Source organism: Lithobates pipiens, unplaced genomic scaffold (assembly GCF_037356315.1).
Source record: "Lithobates pipiens isolate NorthernLeopardFrog02 unplaced genomic scaffold, aLitPip1_a1.2 Scaffold_3, whole genome shotgun sequence".
Lineage (NCBI taxonomy): Eukaryota > Metazoa > Chordata > Amphibia > Anura > Ranidae > Lithobates > Lithobates pipiens.
In genome coordinates this window covers 185,975,225-186,002,056 of record NW_027507790.1, presented here as the reverse complement: position 1 = coordinate 186,002,056, position 26,832 = coordinate 185,975,225, and the positions used below count along the sequence as shown (strand labels likewise).

Genomic DNA, 26,832 nt, shown 5'->3' with positions numbered 1-26,832 from the left:
CCGCTTTAAAAATAATCCGAACGGAGTTATTGAAAACTGTAACGATTGACAGTGCATTATCCAATAGGGAAGTGCCTGCAAATGGATACAAGTAGTGCACTTAAACAGATAAGTGCCCATAATAATCATGAGTACTAGTTATATTTGTTTCAGTAAAAGATTATAACGGAGAGTACTGTATTTTTTGAAGATGCAATGGGGATTGGAACTGACAACTAAAACAAAGGCCCATTATGATTAAGAAAATGTGGGATAATATGTTCAAAATACTATCCATCCTTATTCACTGCAGGCAAATCGCACAAAACACTCCTGATTTGGATCTTGTTGCACAAATGTTTTGATTACCGATGTCGAATTTATTTGATAATTAATGGGTTGACTGATTTGGCTAATTCTACACGATGTTCTTGCAGCTGCTTTTGGCAAGCTGTGTCGATCTCTTGCAGATATTTTAATAGAAAAAATTCATTATTAAGAGGAAAATAAAGATACAGCATTGGCTCTCTTTAACAGTGCTGGCTTTTTATGCTAGTTGGTAAGGCTTACTTGGCACATCTTATCTGCAGATGGATAATGCCAATTGAGGCTTGGCATGAAAAAGGAGCCAGGTGAAGCTACCCAGGAATAAAACAGAGTGGGATAATTATTGACTATCACACAAACTAGAAAAGTAAATCATAAAATGCATACACAGCCAATTTTTTTTTTAACGTTTTGGATAGAGTAGAGAAGAGTTAGAACCCCTGTCAAACTTTTATTTTTTGAAAGGGAAAGTGGGTGGTGCTAGGTTTAGTTTCAAAGGGAATGTGAAATGCATGAATTAACCCTTTCGCTGCCAGGTATGTACATCGTACAGACCTGACAGTGGAGGGGTTTTACATACAATCCAGTGGCTGCAGCCACCCGGGATTGTGTGTGAAATTGACAGGCGGACTCCTGCCTGTCAGGTGAAAGCATCCTGCTAGCTGCGCTGCTGCCTGATTGCTCACATACACCCCCCAGTACTGGCGCCTGTCATGCCCCGCCATGTTTTCCGGGCATCCGTTTGCATCCATGACGTCACTTCTACCAGTAGCTTAGCTGGAAAGCAATGATTTCAATTGCAAAACATTTAGTGGGGCCCAGACAAGACATGCAGGGTCTTTTAGACCCTGCATGTCTCATTAAAGAGAACCTGTCACCTAAAAATCAGTACATAGGGGACTTTTGTCCCCTATGTGATGGAAAAAAAAGTTAAGTAAAAAAAAAAAATTTGTTTTGCAAAAAAATAAAAAATAAAAGTTACACCCCACCACATGAAATCCCCTCCCCCGCAAAAAATGTTGAGGCCTCCCCTCATATATGCACATATGAACATAAACGCATTTGTGTCAGGGCATCTACATGTAAAACCGTAGATTGCAATACACATTACATATCACCATGCATGCCGATTTGAGAGCAATAATTCTAGCACCTGAGCCCTTCCGTAACACTAAACTGATATCTATAGGGGGCTGCTGAAGCGTCGCCTACAGAAAATATAGGGTACTAAAGTCTGTTGCCATTTCACGGGCGCACACAAATTTAAGGTTGGACATGTTAGGTATGAGTATCCATTTACTCGTCGCAACCTTTTCTTTTATATTTTACCAAAAATGTGGGTAGTTTATTGCATTTTGTTTTAGAAAACATAATGTTTGGGGGCTTTGTGTAATTTTCAGGCCTAAAATGATTTTTTTTTTTTTTTTACATATGTGCAAAAAAAAAAAAAGCAAAAATGGCTCTGGCAGAGAAAATAGTTAAGGGGTGTTCACAATGAATAGGCAGCACCCCATATGCAGGAAGGTTTCTTGATAGAACATTTTAGATTTGAACTGGAAGAGTAAGCAGCATTTTTCTGGGACTCAAAGAATCCCCTTCATCAGAGCTAAAATAACATAAGAAATAGACACATGTCTATAAATATGCCGTTAAACTGGTTTGGATTTTACATTTTTTTTTACATTTTACACATGTATATATTGTTTATATTAGTTAGGCCTGATGAAAGTGGTGTGTTTAAACCCTCAAAACATCCAGGCTACTTTTCCATAACCTTACTGATTTAGTATAGGAAATAGACTTGTATCTCTGTTTACCTCTCAGTTGATTTAGCTTCTCTACTTGTCCTGGTCACCAATATAGAAAGTGATGGGGAACCAAGAATTTTATAGAGGACACCAAAACAAGAGAGGATTACTTTTTTTTTTTTTTCTAAGACATCTGTTCTGGTGACACCCATCTAAGAGGGGATTGAACCTCAGCTTGCACATATTTATTTCAGTTCTTGTTACATTTCTGTGACACATCAAGGCAGTAGTAAACCCAAAATCAAACATTTATTGTATTGCAGATTACCAATTCTTAAGCCGCGTACACACGGGCGGACTGTCTGGCCAACTAAGTCCGTCAGACAATCCGACGGACAGTCCGTCCTACTTTTGAATGAACGGACTTGACCACACACGATGAACAGACAGTCCGTTGAAAGCTTGCGCGATGATGTGTACAGCACGTACGACGGGACTAGAAATAGGATGTCCAATACTCAGCAATGCAACCTTCCGCCGTGTAAATCCTTTCTGAGCATGCGCCATACTTAGTCCGTCCAACTTGCCTACTCACGAGCGGACTGTCCGCTGAAACTAAAGTTGGACGGACAATATTACGGAAATTCCAAAAATACTTAGTCCGCCAGACCGCACACTGAAAAAGTCCGCTGGAGCCCACACACGAGCGGACTGTCCGCTGAAATGTGTTTCAGCGGACTAAGTTGGACAGACAGTCCGCCCGTGTGTACGCGGCTTTAGATGTAATAGCTGCATTTGTTTTCCTTTTTGGGCTTTTTTTCTATTTCACCTGGTGACCCTGCCAAGTCTGTTTCTCAAAACAACAAGCTGTACCACAAATTGAGACAAACTATTTAACACTAACAGAGGTACTTACAGAGATCAGTTTTTCTTTATAAAATCTATAAGAAAAATACCTATAAAGTATTACCTGACGTTTGGCTTCAATTTGTTAGTGTATTTAAATCTGCTAGTGCATCTAGCACTGCCCTCCCCTCCAGTATGATAATGTTGCTGCTGAAAGGTGTCCCTGTTGCTCCTGAATCCAGAGTGTAGGAACTTTAATACAGGAGATGTGTTATTGGCCAGATCATTGGGTGAAAACAAAAACATATAAAAAGGAAAGTAATGAAGAGAACTAGATGGACTTGTGTCTTTTCTCAACCAGACTAAATATGTAAAGCAACCACCACAGCTAATGGGTTGTAAGCTGTAATATATCAAATTTTTAGTTTTGGGTTTAATACAGTTTTAATTATAAAAAATAAACTGACAAGATAATCCTTCTTTGAGCAATAATTAAAATAAAAATTGGGCTAAATACACACTTTCAATAAGGATGAAGACATATCTAAAATACTTAAAGTGGAAGTCCATCCTAACACTTCTCCCCTGCAATCATTAATGTGAGCTAAATTCAACCTCAAAATGAAAAAATCCCAGTTTTTCTACCTTTATTATGAAGTATCCAGCGCCGCCATATGACTTAAATTCTACTTCTTTTTGAGTCTAAAAGCAGCCAGTGGGTGTGGTTACTGCAAACTAGTGACATCATTTCCAGGGAGGGACACTGTTCCTGTGTAGCCAGTGGGCATATACAGGATGGGAGGAGCCGATCATAGGTTCCCACCCAGTGTTATCTCATCAGTAAGGATGCATTGTACATCCTAATTCATGAGAAAATCAGGATTTTAAAATCCCCATCCAGACAGGTAATGGGGGTAGGAGGTGCAGGACACATACACAGTATACTGTAGCTGTGCTGGGCTTTGAGTGAAGACTAAACACAGGAGAAGGGAGCTGGACACCAAGGGCAAGGGAACTGTCAGTGTAGCTGGAAGTGCTTGGGGGGTCTCAGCTCAGTCTACAACGATCATAGTACAGGCAACCACACTAAGGCTCTATTTCAGCTAGTGCGACTTGTCATGCGACGTTGGACAAAAAGTTGCATGATAAGTCACAGCCCATTGATTTCAATGGCACCCGTTCCCATCTATGCAACTTTGAAAATGTACCTGCTTTGTTGTGACGTTGATCCAGAGAGTGTAAAGCTGCACTCAAAGTCGCACTCTAAATCGTGCAAATTTGGGGTCTCAATAGTGGAAACGTGACTTGTCATGTGACAATGTGTTCAAAGTCGCATGACAAGTCACAGCCCATTGATTTCAATGGCAGCCATTCCCATCTTTGCGACTTTAAAAATCAGCGACTTTGAAAAGGTACCTGCAATGCTTTGGTGTGAATTTTGATGCGACTTTGATCCAGAGAGCGTAAAGTTGGGTCAAAGTCGCACTCTAAATCGTGCAAATTTGGGATCGCAATAGTGGAAACGTGACTTGTCATGTGACAATGTGTCCAAAGTCGCAATACAAGTCACAGCCCATTGATTTCAATGGCACCCATTCCCATCTATGTGACTATGAAAATCAGCAACTTTGAAAGGGTACCTGCAATGCTTTAATGCGACTTTGATCCAGAGAGTGTAAAGTTGGATCAAAGCTGTGGGAACACAGACAGCAATAAAACCTAATGGTGTTTCAACATTTTATTTATCTTTCATAAGAAAATGTAATGTAACAAATTTAAATACAAATTATAAAGCTGATCCCTACGAACACTCCCTCTCTCTCACTACCTTTTAACCCCACTCCTAAATAATTTCTAAAGTGGCGAAGTATGGTATATGCATAGCTACACCGGTCCAAGCTGGACAATTGTACTATGCATAAAGTATCCATACCTGGTATTCTTCTTTAAGACCAAACCTCTCCACTTACCTACTAGTGCTACCACTACACCATGATGAACCCAATAGGTGGGGTGGTGCATTGAGACAGAGGTCACTGAAGATGGTTTTTAAATCAAAGTACACATGTTAACATCCAGCTAGTAGCATTTAACCACTTGCCTACAGGGCACTTTTAGCCCCTTCCTGCCCAGGACGATTTTCAGCGCTGTTGCACATTGAATGACAATTGCGTGGTCATGCAACACTATACCCAAAGAAAAAATTTTTATTATTTTTTTCACACAAATATACCTTTCTTTTGGTGGTATTTAATCACCACTGGGTTTTTCTATTTTTTGCTAAATTAATTAATACAAAAAAAAATAAAATAAATCAGTTTGTTATAAAACTTTGCAAACAGGTAATTTTTCTCCTTCAGAAAAATGCCCTGATTATCAGTGTAGACATCCCTTTTAGAGAAGCCGGTTATCGGTTCTCCTCTTCTCTCCAATTATCGGCTTCAATATACATTTGTGATAAGCTGTGATTGGACACAGCTTATTACGTGGTAAAGAGCCACTGATTGGCTCATTACCTCAATCTGTGATAAACAGTGTCTTCTGGACTCTGCCAATTTGGAGGAGTGGGAGATCCTAGGCAGACTGCAATTACACCCTAGGTAACGCACACGTTAGACTGAACCTCCATGATTGAAAGTCTATGAATGAATGGGACAGGCCAGCTTTAGTTATCATTTCTAAAACATTACATAATGACCCACATATATGTCTGGTTCTTACGGTTGAAACATTGGTTAAACCTATGATACTCAGATGACATATTGAACTTAGACAATTAACACAAATCCTTTTAATGAAAACAAGCACTTTTGTATATCACTTAAGCATCATCACATTGCAAGTAAAGAATGGGATGACTTTTTTATTCAGTAATATTCTAGTTCCATCTTATTAAGAAAAGAAAGAGGACTTTATATGAGGCGGTGACCTGGTAAGGTCCAGTGCCTGCATCCCTGTCTAAATGAAGCATATGGTACATGATCATGATGCATAAGGAAATCAACAGTTAATATACTATATATATATATATATATATATATATATATATATATATATATATATATATATATATACATACACACAAATTTGGATGTAGTAGAAACATGTAATCACATAAAAAACAGGTAGTTGATCACGGATAATGCACATATAAAAGATATGGTAAGTGGAGAAACAGCATTAGATAGCTCTGTGTGTTTCATGGATTGATCCAATCTTCAGGAGCATGCACATGACTTTTTAAGTATCTTGTAGTGGAGACAGCTATAAGGTCTGACCCTACCAAGGAAAAAGGGGGTTGGTGATGAGAAGTAGAATTCAAGGCTAAACCCATAGTTTAAGTCCCCACAGTCTAAAGTAGTTACAAACGTAGCTATATGATAAGAGTTTGGTACTGTAGAGCGGAAACCCTCCAGGGGCTGAGGTGGCGCGGGGCAGCCCGAAGTGGCACTATCAGATATTTGGTTCTCATCTAACCTTTTTATAATTTCACTTCCATCCTCTCCAACGTCCACCACTTTTGGTATCTATCTGCACCAACACTTCCTATTATAATAACAACACTATCCATCCTGCCCTATACCGAGTACAGGATACTCTGTGCACTATATAAACAAAACTATATATTATCCTCACAGAAGTTCTTGTTTGGTTTTAGCACTTATGGTCATCATGATCAACTTTCACTTTTGGGGATCCGCCCCCTTTGGATGCTGTCCTTGCTGGGCTTCTGGATGGCTCCACTTCAGCTCCCGGTGGCAATGCCCCTAGGGGGTCTCTGATCTGCAGTGCTACACTCTCATCATATAGCTACATTTGTAAGTACTTTAGACTGTGGGGGCTTAAACTATGGGTTTAGCCTTAAATTCTACTTCTCATCGCCAAACCCCTTTTTCCTTGGCAGGGTCAGACCTTATAGATATCTCCACTACCAGATACTTAATTTTTTAAGTCACGTGCATGCTCTTGAAGATTGGATCAATCCATGAAACGCATAGCGTTATCTAATGCCGTGTCTCTACTTACCATATCTTTTATATGTGCATTATGCGTTATCAACTACCTATTTTTTTTATGTGATTGCTTGTTTATACTACATGCAAACTTGTGTATATATATATATATATATATATATATATATATATATATATATATATATATATATATATATATAAAACTGTGTTGATTCCATTATGCATCATGATTATGACCATGTACCAGAATATTGTTATTATCATTAATAAACTATTTTTGAATACCTATGTGCTTCATTTAAAGTTGCAACGCCCCTTTCCCCATATACATCCTGTATAATAATTTCCAGTCCCAACTTAAACACATATTTCATGCATATTACTGTGACATTCCTTAGCTATACAAAATGACCAAGAAAGCTTGGAAGTGAGCAGCCTTATAAAAATGAATAAAGGCTTATACTTTTGAAAGCTTTGCATTTCTATCCCAATCCCTGACATGATCCATATATTACCCTTTCAGAGAAAAAATGTACCATCTTCATTCAACCTCAGGGCAGTAACTTCTACATCTTCTGGCTATCAAACCTGGAATTATATTTCAGTCTATTCCGTAGAAATCTCATTTTAATCTATGATGAGATCCATACAATTTAAGAAAGTGTATACAAAAATCTATAGTAAAGCACATTACAAACAGGAATAAGGAAATTGTTTTGTGTGAGAAGCCATCTTATGTGACACTTTTCATAAATCTTTTATTTAAATGGAAAGGCAGCAAGAAAAATACACAGACTTGATGGATGGAAAAACAAGGCTCAAGTCACTATGGGAACTCTTTTACATTTTGTGGATTTAAGATGCCACCATTTTAGCGAGTCGAGTGTCACAACACTGGTTTTGCTTGCAGTGTAAAAAGATCAAATAAGAACAAAAATACTACAACCAGTGTCTGGAAAGGTAGGTCTCAAAAAAATAAAAAAATTCACAGTAGCCTGAGTGGATATGCAGAAACAATTTTTACTATGCTCAAGAAAAAGAACTGCAAAGCAGGACATATACCCCCCAAGCTTGGCTCAGAGGGGAGAACAGAAGATCATTAGCAGGAGGGCCAGTATCAGTTAAAAGACTACTAGCCATTTTTTTTTAAATATAGAGCATTGTCATTGGTGGTCACATAGACATGAGATCTGCTCAATCTCGGGTTAGTGTAAACACTATCTAAATCCAAGAAAGAAAATAGGATTTTTATAACAGCTTACCTGTAAAATCCTTTTCTTTTGAAATACATCACGGGACACAGTTTCAGTAATTACTGATGGGTTATATAGGGTATCACTAGGTGATTGGACACTGGCACACCCTAGACAGGAAGTTCAACCCCCTTTATAACCCCTCCCCTTACAGGGAACACCTACGTTTTGTAGTAAAGCAATATAAGTGTATTAGAAGAGGGGAGGGACCTCTGTGCCCCATGATGCATCTCAAAAGAAAAAGATTTTACAGGTAAGCGGTTATAAAAATCCTATTTTCTTTCTCGTACATCACGGGACACAGAGACTCAGTAATTACTGATGGGATGTCCCAGAGCAATGCTAACTGAGGGGAGGGGGAACAAGTAGGGTGTAATCAGACCTGAGGACCTTGTACCACTGCCTGCAGCACACTGCGCCCAAAGGCGATATACTGATGCCCTCTCACATCCACCTGATAAAATCTGGTGAATGTATGGACCGAAGACCAGGTTGCGGCCTTACAGATTTGAGCCATAGAGGCCTGGTTATGTACTGCCCACGAAGCACTGATAGCCCTCGTGAAGTGTGCCTCGATCTGAAAAGACGGAACTTTATGCTTCAAACCATAAGCTTGAACAATTACTCGTCGAATCCACTTAGCAATGGTAGATTTCGACGCTGCCTGTCCTCTATTTGGACCTTCCAGCAATACAAACAAAACATCCGTTTTGGATGGAACACTGGACCTTGGGATAACAGGTCTGGAAGTGACGGTAGGGTCCACGGAGAACCTACTGCCATCTTTATTATTTCTGCATACCAAGCTCTTCTGGGCCACCAGAAGTAATGACTTATTTTGCTGCCCGATCCTGCGAATAAGTCGTTGCAGTAGCAGAATAGGAGGGAATGCATAAATCAGTGAGAGCTGATGCCATAGAGTCACCAACGCATCTGTCCCGGATGCAAGAGGATCCCTTGTTCTTGACACAAAGTTGTTGATCTTGTTGTTGAACCTGGACGCAAAGAGATCTACATCCGGAATCCCCCATCTTTGGCATATGGGCTAGAAGACGTCGGGTGAAACTGCCGGCGACTTAAGTAGTCCCCCTGCCAGTTCTCTACCCCCCGAATGAAGATTGCCGATATGCACGGCACATGCTTTCCTGCCCAGATTAAGATCTGGTTCACTTCTCCCTGAGCTGCACGACTCATGGTGCCTCCTTGGTGATTTATATAAGCCATTGCTGTGGCATTGTCGGACTGGATCCTGACAGGGCAAACCTGGAACCTGAGTGTCCAGGCCTTTAGGGCAAGACACGCCGCACGGATCTCCAGAATGTTGATGGGTAAGGACCTCTCGGTCTTGGACCATCTCCCTTGGACAGTCGACTGTTCGAGAACTGCTCCCCAACCCAAAAGACTGGCATCTGTTGTTACTACCCTCCAGGTAACTGGTAAAAGGGATTTTCCTTTTTGCAGATTTTCGAGTATCAGCCACCAACTGAGGCTCCGATGCACTGCAGGAGACAGATGCATAAGAAAATCGAATGCCTGAACCTTCTTGTTCCAGGCAGACAGGATACTGTTTTTCAGCAGCCTCGAAAGAAACTGAGCATAGGGAACTGCTTCGAATGAAGCCACCATCTTCCCCAGCAGCATCATACAAAGGTGAATGGAAGGACCCTTCTTTGCCCTGACTACCTGAATCAGTTCCTTTACGGCACTGATCTTTGCCTGGGGTAAAAATACCCTCTTCTGGGCTGTATCTATGACCAGACCCAAATACTCTAGTCTTCTTACTGGCTTTAAAGAAGACTTCTCTAAGTTGAGGACCCAACCTAGGTACTCCAGGTAGTTGACTGTGGTGACCAAGTTTTGGTCCAAGCGGGCTACTGACCAGTCTATCAAGAGCAGGTCATCTAGGTATGCTATTACTATTATACCTTGGGCCCTTAATCTGGCCAGAGGAGGGGCCAAGATTTTTGTAAACACCCGAGGTGTAGTAGCTAGCCTGAAAGGCAGAGCTACAAACTGAAAGTGGCGTTTTTCTACTTTGAAAAGCATGTACTTTTGATGAGCAGGGAAAATAGGTACATGCAGGTACGCATCCTTGATATCTAATGATGCCAGAAGTTCTCCTCGTAGGATGGAGACTACCGATCGGATCGATTCCATGTGAAAGGACCATACTTTTAGGAATCGGTTTAGATCCTTGAAATCTAGAATGGGCCTGACATCTCCATTAGACTTTGGTACCGTGAAAAGGTTTGAATAAAACCCCAATCTCTGCTCTTGAGTGGGAACTACCATGATAACTTTTTGCGACAATAGTCGCTCCAACGCTAGAAAGAGAGACTTCTTTTTCTCTGGGAACATCTGATCACAGGAAACGAGGAGGAAACTCTAGTTTGTAACATAGAGTTATTGTGGAGAGCCCCCATCTGTCCTGAAAATCCTCCTGTCAGAGCCTTGAGAACTGTAGCAGTCTCCCCCACCCCCCACCCGAGCGAGCGGGAGCACCCCTTCATAAAGAGGCTTTAGTATTTGTACCTCTTCTGCCGATAGTGCCAAGCAACAAAAGGTAAAAAAGCACTGACTGCTGGGCAATGTAGTTCAGCAAATGCTGATGCTACCAAGACCCAATCTTGTGCTTAAGTAAATGCTGCCAGGGAATGCCTGTGTCCCAGACTCACATGTGCCTGCCAGCTCTGTGTCCCTCCATAGGCTGTGTGCACCTGCAAAAGAGTGCACTGCCCCCCTGCTCCTTCCGAATCCACCTCTTTTCAAAAAAGACCACTTTCCCACGTGAGCCGAGACTCCGTTCCTCAGAACCTGCATGGAGGGGAGGCTGGGGTGGAGGAGAGAGCAGGGCCGGTGGATGGGAAGCGGCTGTAATGGCGGAGGTGGCAGGCCGTGTGGTATACTACCGCTTCTCTGTGCCTAACCTAAGCCATGGGGGGAGAATCCCTGCCGGAGAAAACCCCCCCTTCCCACATCCTACCTGGAGCATGGCTTGGAGGAGCGTACAGCATGGACACTCAGACAGACAGATCAGGCATGAAAGGTATGTGCACTTGACAGCCCCCGGTGGCGACTATAGGCAATTCTTAAGAAGTCTCCCTTACCTTATCCAGCTGCAGGGTTCTGTGTAACAGACCCAATTCTTCACCTCTCATGGTGGGCTCCGTTTAGAGAAAAAACCCTTTAGAGACTGGGGCCCCCTTTTGTATAGGGGGATCCGCAGTTCTGGGCCTGTAAAGCACCCCGGCAGGGCTATGGCTGAAAAAAACAAATACTGGATCCTGGGGTCCAGCTCTCTAAAAATAGAAGCGTTACAGGTTAAACCTCGTTTCTTTGGACATGAGGCCTGGGTACCATCCAATTTGGCCTGGAAAAGACACTTTGAATGGATCCGGTTGCATGGCTTGCCCCAGTGTAGGATATTCCAGTGGAGCTCAGCACAGCACATCTTTACTCGTGACCAACACCTAAAACACTGGCGAAAAAACTGAGGTGCTCCCAGTAAGGGGAGGGGTTATATAGGGGGTTGAACTTCCTGTCTAGGGTGTGCCAGTGTCCAATCACCTAGTGATACCCTATATAACCCAGCAGTAATTACTGAGACTCTGTGTCATGTGATGTACTATAAAGAAAACAACTTTATTTTAATTCAGTTTAGTTGGCCTTAGATGTGGTGACTGCATTAGACTCAATGATGTTGAGATTGGGGCTCTGTGAAGGCCAAACCTTCACTTCCAGGACCCCTTGCTCTGCTTTACACTGAAGAGAGTTCTTCTTGACATTGGCTGTATGTTTGAGGTTGTTGTCCTGCTGCAGAATAAATTTGGGGCCACTCATACCCTGATGGTATGGCGTGATGGATAAGTATCGGTCTGCATTTCTCAGCATTGAGGACACCATTGATTGGGCACTGTTGAGGATCGTAGATGCAGTAGATGGCCAAGGAAACTTAAAGCGAAGTTCCACCCAAAAGTGGAACTTCCGCTCATTTGTCTCCCCCCCGATGCCACATTTGGCAACTTTTGGGGGAGCTGTATCCTGTCTCCACTTCCGGGAGTCCGAGCCGCAGAGAAATACGGCAGCAGCTCGCTTCCCTCCTCCCTTCCCCGCTGCCGTGCCAGTAAGACTGTGCAGCAGTGCCTCACACATACACATTAGGGACCTGGCGTGAAGCCGTAATGCTGCACTGCCCGGTTCCCGTATGTATGGCTGCTGGCTTTTAATTTTTGCAGGGTAAGTGGACCTCCTCTTTAAAGTGAAACATCAGTCAGAAAATGAAGTCCTGCTAGATGACTTCAGACTGGCCCTTTTTGAGGTTATAGTTATTGTAAAACATTAAAAATAAGTATCTATACTGTTTAAAATCCAGTAATACCTTGTCTCACCCTGCTTAGCACATGTTCGGTTGCTTTCCATTTTCAGGCACTGTTGAATTTGTAGAGGCCAATCTGCCGACAGCTTTAAAGCAGAATTAAACCCTCCTACCCTTTACAGCCAAGGAATGCTTTTGATTGATCTTCATCTGCCATGGTGCTGCACATGTGAGCAGTTATAACACTTTTTTCTGTTATTATATTTAAAACATTTTTGGGGATTTTTTTTACTCTGTCTCTCATAGTCTTTTTATAGCCACCCTGATTGCGTTCTTACACTGTTTAGTGCATTCCTTGTAGTTTTGGAATGCTGATAATGACCCCTCCACTTTTTACTTTTTAAAGGATATATTTTTTTCCCTAATATGACATTTTACATTTTGGTGCAGCCATCCCCATTTAGCTGCAGCCTATCCCTACTAAAGAGCCAGTAACCAACTGAAAAGTTAGCCCAATTCTCCAAGAACCCAAAACCCTCCTTCCTACACCAGTTCCTCAGCCACTTGTTAATTTCCCTAAGCTCCTGTTGCCTCTCTGGTGTGGCTCGAGGTACAGACACAGTATCTCTGAGAATACCACCTTGGATGTCCTTCTCTTCAATTACCCCCAATATTTTAAGTTACTTTAAGTTACTCTAAGACACTCCAAGAACACCATGTCGCTACCTAGTACCCAACTTATCAGTCTTTATTCTGAGTAACTACTCAGCACTTCAAGTAAGTACCCAGTACTCCAAATCAATACCAGTGTGCAGATTCTATGATCTGTACTTCCAATTACTACAGGTATTATTACGGGTATTACTCCCGGAAGAACTGTAACCAAAAAGCCATGCCTCTGATGTAGAAATAAGACTAAATGACTCAACTATGCACAAAAAAAACACAGTTCTGGCACCTCCAGCATTGTATATAATGCCAAGTGGTTCTGGAGGGGTTTTATTGTTGCTGGGCGGGATCTATTGTTGCTTGGAAGGTCTATTGCTGCCGGCGAGCAGAATATGTTGTTCAGGTAGATTTTATGTTGCGGGGGGGGGGGCTGTTGATGGGACGGATCTACTGTTAAAGGAAAGGGTATATTAATGCTGGCTTCTGTGAGATCTATTGTTGCTGTTGGGATCTATGGTTGCCAAGGTGGATATACAGTATTGTTGTTGGGGGGTATTTTCTTGAGGGGGTCTATTGTTACTGGGGGCTTCTATTGTAGCTGGGAGTTTCTATTCTTGCTGGGCAGATCTATTGGTGCTGGGATTGGTCTATTGGTGGTGAGGGGGGTCTATTGCTGCTGGGCAGGACTATTGTTGCTGGGATTGGTCTATTGTACCTGGGATTGGTCTATTGTTGCTGAGAAAAGCTATTGTTGCTAGGGAAATCTATTGTTACTGGCTGCAGAGGACCTATTTTACTGCCTTTCATTAGCAAATTCTATACAAACTACTTAAAGGGGTTGTAAAGGTTCATTTTTTTATTTTCTAAATAGGTTCCTTTAAGCTAGTGCATTTGCAAGGTTCACTTACCTTTTCCTTCGATTTCCCTTCTAAATGTTTTTTTCTTAGTCTGAATTTCTCACTTCCTGTTCCTCCTCAGTAAGCTGTTCAGTAAGCTGTTTTGGCTGACTAAACACCGCTCGGATGATGGTGTGAAGTTTATTAAGGCGAAACAGGAAGTGAGAAATTCAGACAAAGAAAAAAAAATTTTTGAAGGAAAAGGTAAGTGAACCCACAATGCACTAGCTTAAAGGAACCTATTTAGAAAATAAAAAACAAATCTTTACAACCCCTTTAATACCAAAAAATAATTGGTTCTGTATTCATCAAAATGGGTAGTACTGGAAGGTGGGCAAGGAGTGGAACCAAGGGACGTTGCTAGAAGGTGGAGCCAAGGAGTGACCCAGAAAAGCGCGGGGGGGGGGGGCACCTATTCTCTGAGAAAAAAAGCACTGGCCAATGTCATTGACTATCTTCAGTGTAAAGACGAAGGAGTCCTGGAAGTTGCATAGTTGGTGAGGTTGAAAAAAAAGACAAAAGTCCATCCAGTTCAACCTATGTGTGTGCGTTTATGTTAATACTACATTGTATACCCCTGTATGTTGTGGTCGTTAAGGTACCTATCTAACAGTTTTTTTTTTTTAATTATCAATGCTCCTTGCTTGTGGAAGAGAATTCCACATCCTTACTGCTCTGACAGTTAAGAACCTTCTACGCAGTTTAAGATTGATTAAACCTTCTCTTCTAATTTTAGTGAATGGCCATGTGTCTATTTAAAATTCCTTTTTTCCCTATGCTAGGGTCAGCATCTCCTCTCCAGAGAGAATAAGTTCATTGCTTGTAGTCTTTCGCCATAGCTGAGATCCTCCAGTCCCTTAATTAGCTTTGTTGCCCTTCTCTGGAATCTCTCCCATTCACATCCCTCCTCAGGACTAGTACCCAGAACTGGATGGCATAATCCAGGTGTGGCCGGACCACAGCCTTGTATAGTGAGAAAATTATCATTTCATCTCTGGAGTGAAACTACCTTTCTTTTTAATGCATGCCAATATTCTGTTGGCTTTGCTTGCAGCAGCTTGGAACTGCATGCCATTGCCGAGACTGTTATCTACTAGAACCCTCCCCCAGGTCCTTTTCCATCCTAGATTTCTCCAGAGGTTCTCCCCCTAGCGAGTAAACTGCATTCATATTTTTGGCACCCAAATACATTACTTTACATTTTTCAACATTAAACCTCATTTGCCATTTAGTTGTCTACCCCATTCATTTGTTTAGGTCTTCTTGTAAGGTTTACACATCATGCGTAGAAGATATTGCCCTGCTTAACTTTGTATAATCTGCAAATACTAAGAATAAACTGTTTATCCCATCCTCCAGATAATTTATGAATAAATTAAATAGGATTGGTCCCAGGACGGAACCATGGGGCATCCAACTTTCCACACGAGACCATTTTGAGCACTCCCCATTTATCACCACCCTTTGAACTCGCCCCTGTAGCCAGATTTCAATCCAGGTACTCCCCCTATGGTCCATGCCGACAGACCTTAAATTTGTACAGTAAACACTTGTGGGGAACTGTATCAAATGCCTTTGCAAATCTAGATTCTCCATATCCAGGGCCCATCCTTATGTAGATGGCAGCTCACCTCCTCAGAGAAGGTTAATAGATTGGTCTGGCAAGAACGATTCTTCATGAATCCGTGCTGATTACTGCTAACGATACAGTTTTTTTCATTATTGAAATCTTGTATATAGTCCCTTATCATTCCCTCCAATAGCTTGCAACTATTGATGTTAGGCTAACTGGCCTTTATTTCCTAGAGATATATCTCTGCCCTTTTTTAAATATTGGTGTCATGTTGGCTTTTCTCCAATCAGCTGGTACCATTCCAGTCAGTAAACTGTCCACAAAAATTAGGAACAATGGTCTGGCTATCATTTGACTAAGTTCCTTAAGGACCCTCGGGTGCAAGCCATCTAGTCCCGGTGACTTATCTATGTTACGTTTTTCAAGTCTATTTCCAATTCTGTCCTCTGTTAACCATGCCCGTGCTTCCAGTAACATGCTGTGAAAATGCATTTTTGGTTACTGTATCCCCCCGTTTCTTTTGTGAAGACCGAGGAGAAGAATATATTCAAAATCTTCGCTATCGCCCTGTCTTTTGTAAACAGATTCCCTTAATCATCCCTTATAAGGCCAATAGGTTCTGGCCTCCCTTTCTTACTATGTATATACTTAAAGAATTTCTAGGGATTTTTTTTTTACTCTCCTGTCCTATGTGCCTTTTGTTTTCTACCTTAACCGCCCTGATTGCACCCTTACATTTGTTATTGCATTCTTTGTAAAGTTGGGATGCTGACAATGACCCCTCAGTTTTGTATTTTTTTAAGGCCTTTTCCTTTGCTTTTATACACATTTTTACTTTGGAGTTGAGCCACCCAGGATTTTTATTAGCTCTTTTAAATTTATTCCCCATTGGAATGCATTGACCAATATCTTTAGTATGCTCTTAAAGCGCTCTAAAAAAATGTCTCCATGTTTTTTGTTCCTAGGATTTTATCCCACTTAATATCTTCTAGCAAAGAGCACAGTTTAGGGAAGTTGGCTCTTTTGAAATTCATTCTCTTTGTATTACCCTTGTGCTTTCTATTTCTGCGATTTATACTGAAAATAATTGACCTGTGGTCGCTGTTCCTAAGTTGCCTCGTATTTCCACATCCGAGATCAGGTCTTTATTGCTAGTAATCAGTAGGTGTAGCAACACATTGTTTCTTGTTGGTGCATTTACCATCTGACCCATGAAATGGTCCTGCAAGATATTTAGGAAATGATGAGCCTTTGACGAATGTGCAGTTCCTTCTGCCCAGTCTACATCTGGAAAATTAAAATCTCCCATTATGTTAATGCTTCCTATCCTTGCCACCATTCCAAACTGTGCTAGGAGGTCTGCCTCCCCCTCCTCTCTCGGGTTAGGAGGCCTATAGCATACGCCCAGTATTACTATGGTTAGGTCCTCACAAAGCCCTGATCTCTGCATTATTGAGTCTGTCTGGGATTACATGAAGAGACAGAAGGATTTGAGACAGCTTACATCCACAGAAAATTTGTGGTTAGTTCTCCAAGGTGTTTGGAACAACCTACCTGCCAAGATCCTACAAAAACTGTGTGCAAGTGTACCTAGAAGAATAGATGCTGTTTTGAAAGCAAAGGGTGGTCACACCAAATATTGATTTGATTTGGATTTTCTACTGTTCATTCACTTTCTATTTTGTTAAATGATAAAACAAAACTACACCCAAAAGGGGAAGCTTTGCTCATCTGCCTACCCCTCCCCCCAGTCTCTTCTTTGAGGGGGGAATGGGTACCTTGTTTTGACAGGAGCCTGTCCCCAATTCCTGGAGACTTTGCTGCGATGAGATCTCCTGGAAGTTTCACCCCCTCCTGCTTCCCCTGCGCCATTCACATAGAGAAGCATGCGCAGTAGGGAAACGGCTGTGAAGCTGCAAGGCATCCCTCTTGGTTTCCCTTATAGCCAATGAGGGTGGAAGCACACGGGAGCCGATGGAAACATCGGCTGGGGTACCGACATCGCTGGATTCCAGGACAGATAAGTGTGCTAATATTACAAGTCAGCAGGTGCAGTATTTGTTCATAGGGGGGCTGGACCTCCTCTTTAGTTTACAAAATGTTTTCACACCTGCCTAAGACTTTTGCACAGTACAGTTTATTGCTGGTTTCTTAATGACCAGTATGCTCCTTTCTATGAGAGTAGGAATTCGGCCATGCAGGGCGCTCTGTCTATGCATGTGTGTCTAATGTTCTAATTAATGATCATTTTAGGGCTGAAACAAATGCGTATTTTCATAATCAATTAGTTGGCTGATTATTGTTTTGATTAATTGAATAATAAAAAAAAAAAAAAAAAAGTGTGGCGTATTTTTTGGTTATTATGCAAAGTTTAAAAAAGGACCATTTATATTTGAATATCTATAAACAGTGGTAATAACCAGCTATATGGTTTGGGAAGGAAATATGTAATCCACTCCACAAATAAAAGAAGATACTAGGGAATATATTGCACCAAAAGTTGCTTCTACAGCACATTCCCCACAAGTCCCCACTGAGGCCCCAACAATTACCCAGTAATTACACAATTCAGTGATGGGTACCTAAGCAGGCAGTTGTCCAAATCGCATGTGGACAAGGAGAAGTCTGTTAAACTCTGTGCATAATTTGCTTTTCAGTGTACACTAGCATAGGAATTTCAGAAAACAGTTGCTTGATGAGAGTAGTGGAGTGAGTGGAAGACAAGTTACAGGTATCTTTTCCTACCTGCAGTCAGTGGCGTCACTAGGGTTGGTGTCACCTGGTGCGGAAAACATTGGTGTCACCCCCCCTCCATCAACTATTGTTCCCCCTCAGTACAGACCTCTCCACTAAGTACAGACCCCCTCCCTCAGTACAGACACCTTCATCAGTGTAGAATCCCCCCTCTCAGTGCAGACACCCCCCTTTTAGTGCAGACCCCAATCAGTATAGAATCCCCCCTTAGTGCAGACTCCCCCCATCAGTATAGAATCCCCCTTAGTGCAGACCCCCCCCCCATCAGTATAGAATCCCCCTTAGTGCAGACCCCCCATCAGTATAGAATCCCTCTCTTAGTGCAGACCCCCCATCAGTATAGAATCCCCCCTTAGTGCAGACCCCCCCATCAGTATAGAATCCCTCTCTTAGTGCAGACCCCCCATCAGTATAGAATCCCCCCTTAGTGCAGATCCCCCCATCAGTATAGAATCTCCCTTAGTGCAGACCCCCACAGTATAGACACCCTCCTTAATACAGACCTCCCCATCAGTATAGACACCCCCCTTAATACAGACCCCCCATCAGTATAGGCACCCCCTTAATACAGACCTCCCCATCAGTATAGACACCCCCTTAATACAGACCCCCCCATCAGTATAGGCACCCCCTTAATACAGACCCCCCCCCCATTTAGTGCAGACCCCCACAGTATAGAAAAGACACCCCCTTAGTGCAGGCACCCCTCTTCTCTCCCATAGCCCCCCCCCGCACATGTCCATCTACTTATAAGTAGACATATAAGTGTACAGTACAGACCTCAGAACAGCGCGGCCATAGACGTACACACACAGCGGTAGCTTCGGTCCGCTCCACTGGGGACAGTGAGGTGCAGATCATCAGGGCAGCGGGCGGTGTTAGCGGTGCCGCAATCCACGGGTGTCACCCCTCTGGCGGGTGTCACCCGCGTGCGACCTGCACCCCCCCGCCCCCACCTAGCAATGCTACTGCCTGCACTGCAGCCAACTGGTTATATTGAGTATTACAGTCAAACCACAAGATCACTACTAAATGTAGGGAAATACAATTACAGTTCATTCAAATAATTACATATAGGTATATAGGACAACTAAAAGATGTATTTAGTGTTTTAAAATCCATTGGAAGTCACTGCACACTATCCAGGGGGTATCTTTCCAGGTGCACAGCAGCAGAGTAACATAAGTTGGGAGGCAAAAAGTAGATCTTGAGCAGCAGCATATGTACAAACACGTCTATTCTGTCCTCACTGTATTCAGTGATTTATATTTTTAAGTATAAGATATATTTTTGGCACTGCCCCAATCCTACTATGACAAATGTACCGTATATACTCGAGTATAAGCCGAGATTTTCAGCCTCTTTTTTGAGGCTGAAAGTGCCCCCCTCGGCTTATACTCGAGTCACCGCTGTCTGACTGCCCGAACAGCGTGTCGAGCAGACAGACAGCGGCCATTCTACCTTTCAAAAGCCGCGCCTCCGCCTCCGCCTGTGATAGGCGGAACACTCAATTTCCCAGCAGTCAGTGTTCCGCCTATCACGGACATCGGCTCATCCTCGGATGAGCCGATGTCCGTGATAGGCGGAACACTGACTGCTGGGAAATTGAGTGTTCCGCCTATCACAGGCGGAGGCGCGGCTTTTGAACAGGGGAATGGCCGCCAGGGCGCCGACGAAGAGCGGCGATCCTGGCATGGGACGACACGGAGGCTCGGGACGGGACGACACGGAGGCTCGGGACGGGACGACACGGAGGCTCGGGACGGGACGACACGGAGGCTCGGGACGGGACCGGACGGACACAGGTAGGCTGGACACACAAGGCTGCACGGACACACACACACACACACACACACACACACACACACACACACACACACACAGGGATGGATGGATGGACACACACACACAGGGATGGATGGATGGATGGACACACACACACACACACAGGGATGGATGGATGGATGGACACACACACACACACAGGGATGGATGGATGGATGGACGCACACACACACAGGGATGGATGGATGGACACACACACAGGGATGGATGGATGGACACACACACAGGGATGGATGGATGGACACACACACACAGGGATGGACGGACACACAGGGATGGACGGACACAGAGGGATGGACGGACACACACAGGGATGGACAGGCATATCTCACCCTCGGCTTATACACGAGTCAATAGGTTTCCCAGTTTTTTGGGGGTAAATTGGGGGCCTCGGCTTATACTCGGGTCGGCCTATACTCGAGTATATACGGTACATCTTGCACAGCAAAAAGAGAATATTAACCATGGAACATTTAAGATTTATTGGAGAAAACTAAAGATTCACAAAAGGTGTTTCCACAAGCATAAATTCTTCTGACAGTTAAAGTGAAAATTGGCTTTGAATGATTGAAGATGACAGAAACATAATGAGCTAATAATTCATTTGAAATGTGCCACTGACTTATTTGATTGCAAGCAAGATTAATTAATTTAGTTTAAGTTTTAATATCCCAGTAATAGGTGTTATGTTGGAAAATTAAGACCAACAAGCAACACATACCTTAGTGTATACAGTAGTCCTTGGATATAACATTTGGAAGAATTAAAAATGAAGGCACATTACCTAGCAAACCAGATTAAAATTGTGCCCAGAAAATTAAATTGTTTGACTGTTCACTGAACTTAAGAAATACTGTGAAACGGATTTCAATACTCACTTATGGTATTTTACTATTTTTAGAGGCATTCTTTTTATTATTTGCAAATGGCTGGATGCTCTCGGGCTCCTTTTTTACAGGGGCGCTATAGTGTTTGAAAGTTGCCTCAGCTGCCTGTCAGAATCAGGCCCACGCAATAATCACCGGGTCCACCAGACAGCCCCATGCACATTGCCGCAACTGTGAAGCTGTGGTTTGTATTGTGGGCAAAACTAAAATAGGGCATGTAGCCACTGCAGGTAATACCACCTGCCACTGTGCCCCACAGATGTGGCTTCACTGTAAAATCCCTCTTCAAGCAGGGGTGTGGGAGGCAGCATATCCCAATTACGTGCTAACCGCAGGCCAGCCACTGATGACAAATTGATCCACTGCAGATCATAAGTTAGCAGCTAGCAACATGCAAAAGAGGTCTAAAGGTCTGTATTCCTTTAGTAAACTAACTCCAATGCATTAAAGTGACGCTCCACACAAAATGTGCTACACCTTCCTGTAAATTAGCTTTGCCAAAAATTCTCAGTTTACATTGGCAGTGCATGCAAAAAAGCAACTTACACCTGTTGATTCTGCCAGTGTTCATCCCACACTGCTCACACTCTGCAGAGGAAACCCAATGAATGAACATATTTGAGGTCAATGCAGCAATTGTGGAAGTGTGCACTTACCACTTTGGCTCAGTATGCTCTTCCCTACTCAGGGTTTTACAATCAGTACATATTGCACCTTACTTGTCACTACCGGTCTACATCTTTGACAGGTAATGCAATACATAAAATAGAAAAATACACAAGGAAAATGTAATAGTCTCATGAAAAAAAATTACTTAAAATTAAACACTGCAAAAATAACTTCAAATATGTGCTTTATAGTACAATACATGTACTTTCTCTTTAACCCGGATATGTTATTGTATTAAGACCAGTGTTTCTATAAAGTTTATATTATCCATGTACATGGGGTCAGCCATTTTGGTCCTATAATCTCTCGACTAATTAGAAACCACAAACTCTTTGCAGTATTGCTTTATAGCCAAAGACAATGAATGCTAGGCTTGCTGGGTCTGGGTAATGGAGAGCAGGGTTTTGCTTGTTTTTTGTGACAAAAAGGAGGGAACAGTGACATAAGCTTCCATGATTGATGGGAAATATTAATTTTAATGATTGATCAACTTCAAATATGTACTGAAAGAAATGTACTGCTGCTTGGCTGCCATACTGGTGCAATAGCCATGATGCTTCTGCATCATTAACATGGAAGAAGCATGCACCAAGTGAAGCCAGGGGCCCTGATCTGAACACTTATTCTAGGTCAGTTATTCAGAAACTACTGAAACGATAGGAGCCTAATGAAATACAAAACACTTAACTTTCATTCAAAATGATCAGCAATGACAACCTTCATATTTCTTTCAGTACATGGCTCCTTTAAAAACATAACAAAATACAGTAAAACCTTGAATTGCGAGCATAATTCGTTCCAGAAACATGCTTGTAATCCAAAGCACTCGTATATCAAAGGGAATTTCCCCATAAGAAATAATGGAAATTCAAATGATTTGTTCCACAACCAGTTATTCATAAGTCCTTCAGCTTAAAGTCCACATAAAAAGATTATAGCAATGCGATAGGTTGTGTAACCATAAAATGTCCATCCGTAAAAGGAAGCTCCCACAAGGGGATTAGAAGCAAACTCCAATAGGAGCTACAGAGTATAAAAGAGAAGAGAGCCTCCTCTAAGTGTAGCAATATGGTTACATTTAATGAAGGCTTAACATTTAGCAACTCACATGGTTGATGATTAAAAGTTTGCAGGCATCTGGGGTAAAGCTGTCCACATACACCATCCCCCACACTGCTGGCTCTCACCGCTGTCAGTCTGCAATCGTGACCAGGAAGACTACCCCACAGTAGAGCGATTGAACAGCTTGTGGAGCACAGCGTTGAAAGGACAATGTCAACGGTGTTGAGGAGGATGGTATATGTGGACAGCTATACAGTTTACAGCCTGTATGCCTAGATGTGCCTGTTTTAATCATCAACTATATGAGTTGATAAATGTTGTACCTTCATTACATTTAACACTATTTATACACTTAGAGGCGCCTCTCATCTTTTATACTCAGTTGTGATGCTACTTGAATTTCAACATCACTTGTATATCAAGTCAAAATTTATTTTCTGGTCTTGCAAAAACGCTCTCAAACCAAGGTTTTACTTTATAAATATAAATACCTAGTAAAGCAGACATATTCTGGAAGATCCGAAGAAGCTCAGGGGTAACTGAAAGACAATTTTCGAGTGTTGCTAACCTAGAAATAAACACAGGAGATCATTGAACAACATTATAGATTGAATGACTAACAGATCAGAGCACGTGTACATACACATATGTGTTCCCAACCCTCACTGCACTGCAGCAAGTGTTCCATTGAGACTGACAGTATCACACAAAAGTGAGTACATCCCTTACATTTTTGTAAATATTTTATTATATCTTTTCATGTGGCAACACTGAAGAAATTACACTTTGTTACAATGTAAAGTAGTGAGTGTACAGCTTGTATATAGTTTAAATTTGCTGTCCCCTCAAAATAACTCAAAACACAGCCTTTAATGTCTAAACCACAGGCAACAAAAGTGAGTACACCCCATGTGAAAATGTCCAAATTGGGACCAATTAGCCATTTTCCCTCCCCGGTGTCATGTGACTCGTTAGTTTTACAAGGTCTCAGGTGTGAATGGGAAGTAGGTGTGTTAAATTTGGTGTTATCGCTCTCACTCTCTCATACTGGTCACTGGAAGTTCAACATGGCACCCCATGGCAAAGAACTCTGAGGATCTGAAAAAAATAATTGTTGCTCTATATAAAGATGGCCTAGGCCAGGGATAAGCAATTAGGGGACCTCAAGCTATTGCTAAACTACAAGTCCCATCAAGCCTATACCTCTGGGTGTCATGATTGTGGCAGTCAGAGACTTGCCTCATGGAACTTGTAGTTCTGCAACAGCTGAAAGCCTACAGTTTGCTGAAGACAAGCAGACTAAGGACATGGATTGCTGGAACCATGTCCTGTGGTCTGATGAGACCAAGATAAACTTATTTGGTTCAGATGGTGTCAAGCCTGTGTGATGGCAACTAGGTGAGGAGTACAAAGACAAGTGTTTCTTGCCTACAGTCAAGCATGGTGGTGGGAGTGTCATGGTCTGGGGCTGCATGAGTGCTGCCAGCACTGGGGAGCTACAGTTCATTGATAGAACCATGAATGCCAACATGTACTGACATACTGAAGCAGAGCATGATCCCCTCCCTTTGGAGACTGGGCCGCAGGGCACTATTCAAACATGATACTGACCCCAAACTCACCTCCAAGACAACCACTGTCTTGCTAAAGAAGCTGAGGGTAAAGGTGATGGACTGGCCAAGCATGTCTCCAGACCTAAACCCTATTGAGCATCTGTGGGGCATCCTCAAATGGAAGGTGGAGGAGCGCAAGGTCTCTAATATCCACCAGCTCTGTGACGTCATCGTGGAGGAGTGGAAGAGGACTCCAGTGGCAACCTGTGAAGCTCTGGTGAACTCCATGCCCAAGAGGGTTAAAGCAGTGCTGTAAAATAATGGTGGCCACACAAAATATTGACACTTTGGGCCCAATTTAGATATTTCACTTAGGGGTGTACTTATTTTTTGTTGCCAGTGGTTTAGACATTAATGGCTGTGTGTTGAGTTATTTTAAGGGGACAGCAAATTTGCACTGTTATACAAGCTGTACACTCACTACTTTACATTGTAACAAAGTTTAATTTCTTCTTTTGTGAGATACTGTAAATATACTAATGTAAAAACTGTCCAGTAAGCCATAAGTATAGACTTGTATATATATATGTTTTTTTCTATGTATTTTTTGTAATAATTTTTTTCCAAAGTATACTATTGAACTTGTTGTTTGAGAAAATAAATATCCTGTGCCTTAAAAGTCCACCCTATAGGGGATTCCTCTTTTGGTTTTTGCAATATTGGATGCGGCACACAATATTTTCTTTTAGGTAGTGGTACTGGCTATATAAATTTTTTCTATAGTATCATAAAAAGCATTGCCTGGTTTAATCATTTTCGGCAGGACAAGAAAACAACTCCTGCATACGAGTAGTATGCTGACACAAGCAATGTCTCTGCTCTTTTTGCCCTCTAAACACATAAACCTGTACACAAACACCTCTTGAAACATGATATCTGAAAATCACGTTGTACACACAAATGCAAACCATCATTTAATGCAGGGGTGTCCAAACTTTTTTCAAAGAGGGCCAGATTTGATGAAGTGAACGTGTGTGAGGGCCGACCATTTTGTCTGACATTCTTTGAACCAATAAAATTCGGTCAAATTCGGTAGTTCGAGCACTAATACATTGCCCAACAAGAATTCTCTTGCTTTTGTCGTGCTCGTTCCTGACACACAGACGAATGCTCTGCTCTTTAGGGGTACAGTTAATTCTTAATGGTACCCCACACATTGGAAAAGGTGGGGTGCTTTTGGTGCAGTGCAATAAAAAAAAATAAAAAAAGGGACTTCTTTCCCTGCATTTTTGTGGGTAGGGAAGCCCATTAAAATGAATGGGTTGCCTTACACGCAGCATGCAGCCACGCAGATGTGAACCAAGGGCTTGCTGGAGGGACAGTAAAACCACATGGTTAAGCTGTTTTTAGCACCCCAACTTCTCCCCCTTTAGCTGCAGAGGTGTACACATGCTGTGGCTGCAGCTGGAAGTATACCCAGGGTGAATGGGCCTTCACTGCAACTACCCCGCAACTGTGTGGATTGCACAGTTGTGGTATAGTGATGCTGCATTTACGGGCTTAAAACAGGTGGTGGGGAGGCAACATAATGCCTCTTTACTGCCTTTCAAATGCCTCTGAAAAGCGATCTGTGTATGGATTGCTTTACAGAGGAGCAGCAGTCCTGGCTGCTATCACACACAAGCCCCACAAAAGCAGTTCTGATGGTACAAGAATAGGGGGGGGGGGGGTCTGGATTAAAAGTAACATACACACAGACACATGCATACACATGCAAACTCATACATACACACATACAGACAAATGCACACACACACAGACACGTGCATACATACATACATACATACAGACACATGCACACACATACATGCAGACATATGTGCGCACACACATACATACAGACACACACATACGTACAGACACATACAAGCACACACATACATACAGACACATACAAGCACACACATACATACAGACACATACACATGCACACACATACAGACACATGAATAAAGCACTTTTAAAATTAATATAGCTTGTAGCACAGTACAGTACCTTTCCAGCTTTCTCATTCAGCGGGGTACTGCACTATAGGGGGAAGCAGAGAGCACAGCACACTTCCTCGCACTTTACTTTCACTTTTGAAGCCGATGGAGCTTCTCACAGTGTCGGGGGGGATCGGGCTCATCCGACAGCCCTGATCCCGCGGCACACCTAGCGGGTCGCTCAAAACCAGACCACGGCCAGACTTTGGACATGCCTGATCTAATGATTTCTAGAAACTTCATATTCTACATATTAGAAACAGTTTTGCATAACTGCAGCTGCTGCTTGTTCTAGAACTTCAGAAGTTTGCATCCTGATGACAACCTTCTTCTAGCCTAGGTTGTTAGCAAGTGGATGGCTTTGGGGTATGTAATCCACATTTAAAGTTGATTCAGTTGCACTCTAGCTTTCACCATAGTGTGCAAGTATGTACAGC

The 26,832-nt window shown here is 42.4% G+C and overlaps 1 protein-coding gene across 1 annotated transcript in view; it reads right to left on the bottom strand.

Moving 5' to 3' along the window:
• IPO11 (importin 11) overlaps positions 1-26,832 on the bottom strand; it is a 703,238-nt gene that overhangs the window by 333,995 nt on the left and 342,411 nt on the right. The window contains exon 22 of the mRNA XM_077462617.1: positions 23,289-23,365. Within this exon, the coding sequence (XP_077318743.1) occupies positions 23,289-23,365 (77 nt within the window). The remainder of the gene's footprint in view (positions 1-23,288; positions 23,366-26,832) is intronic.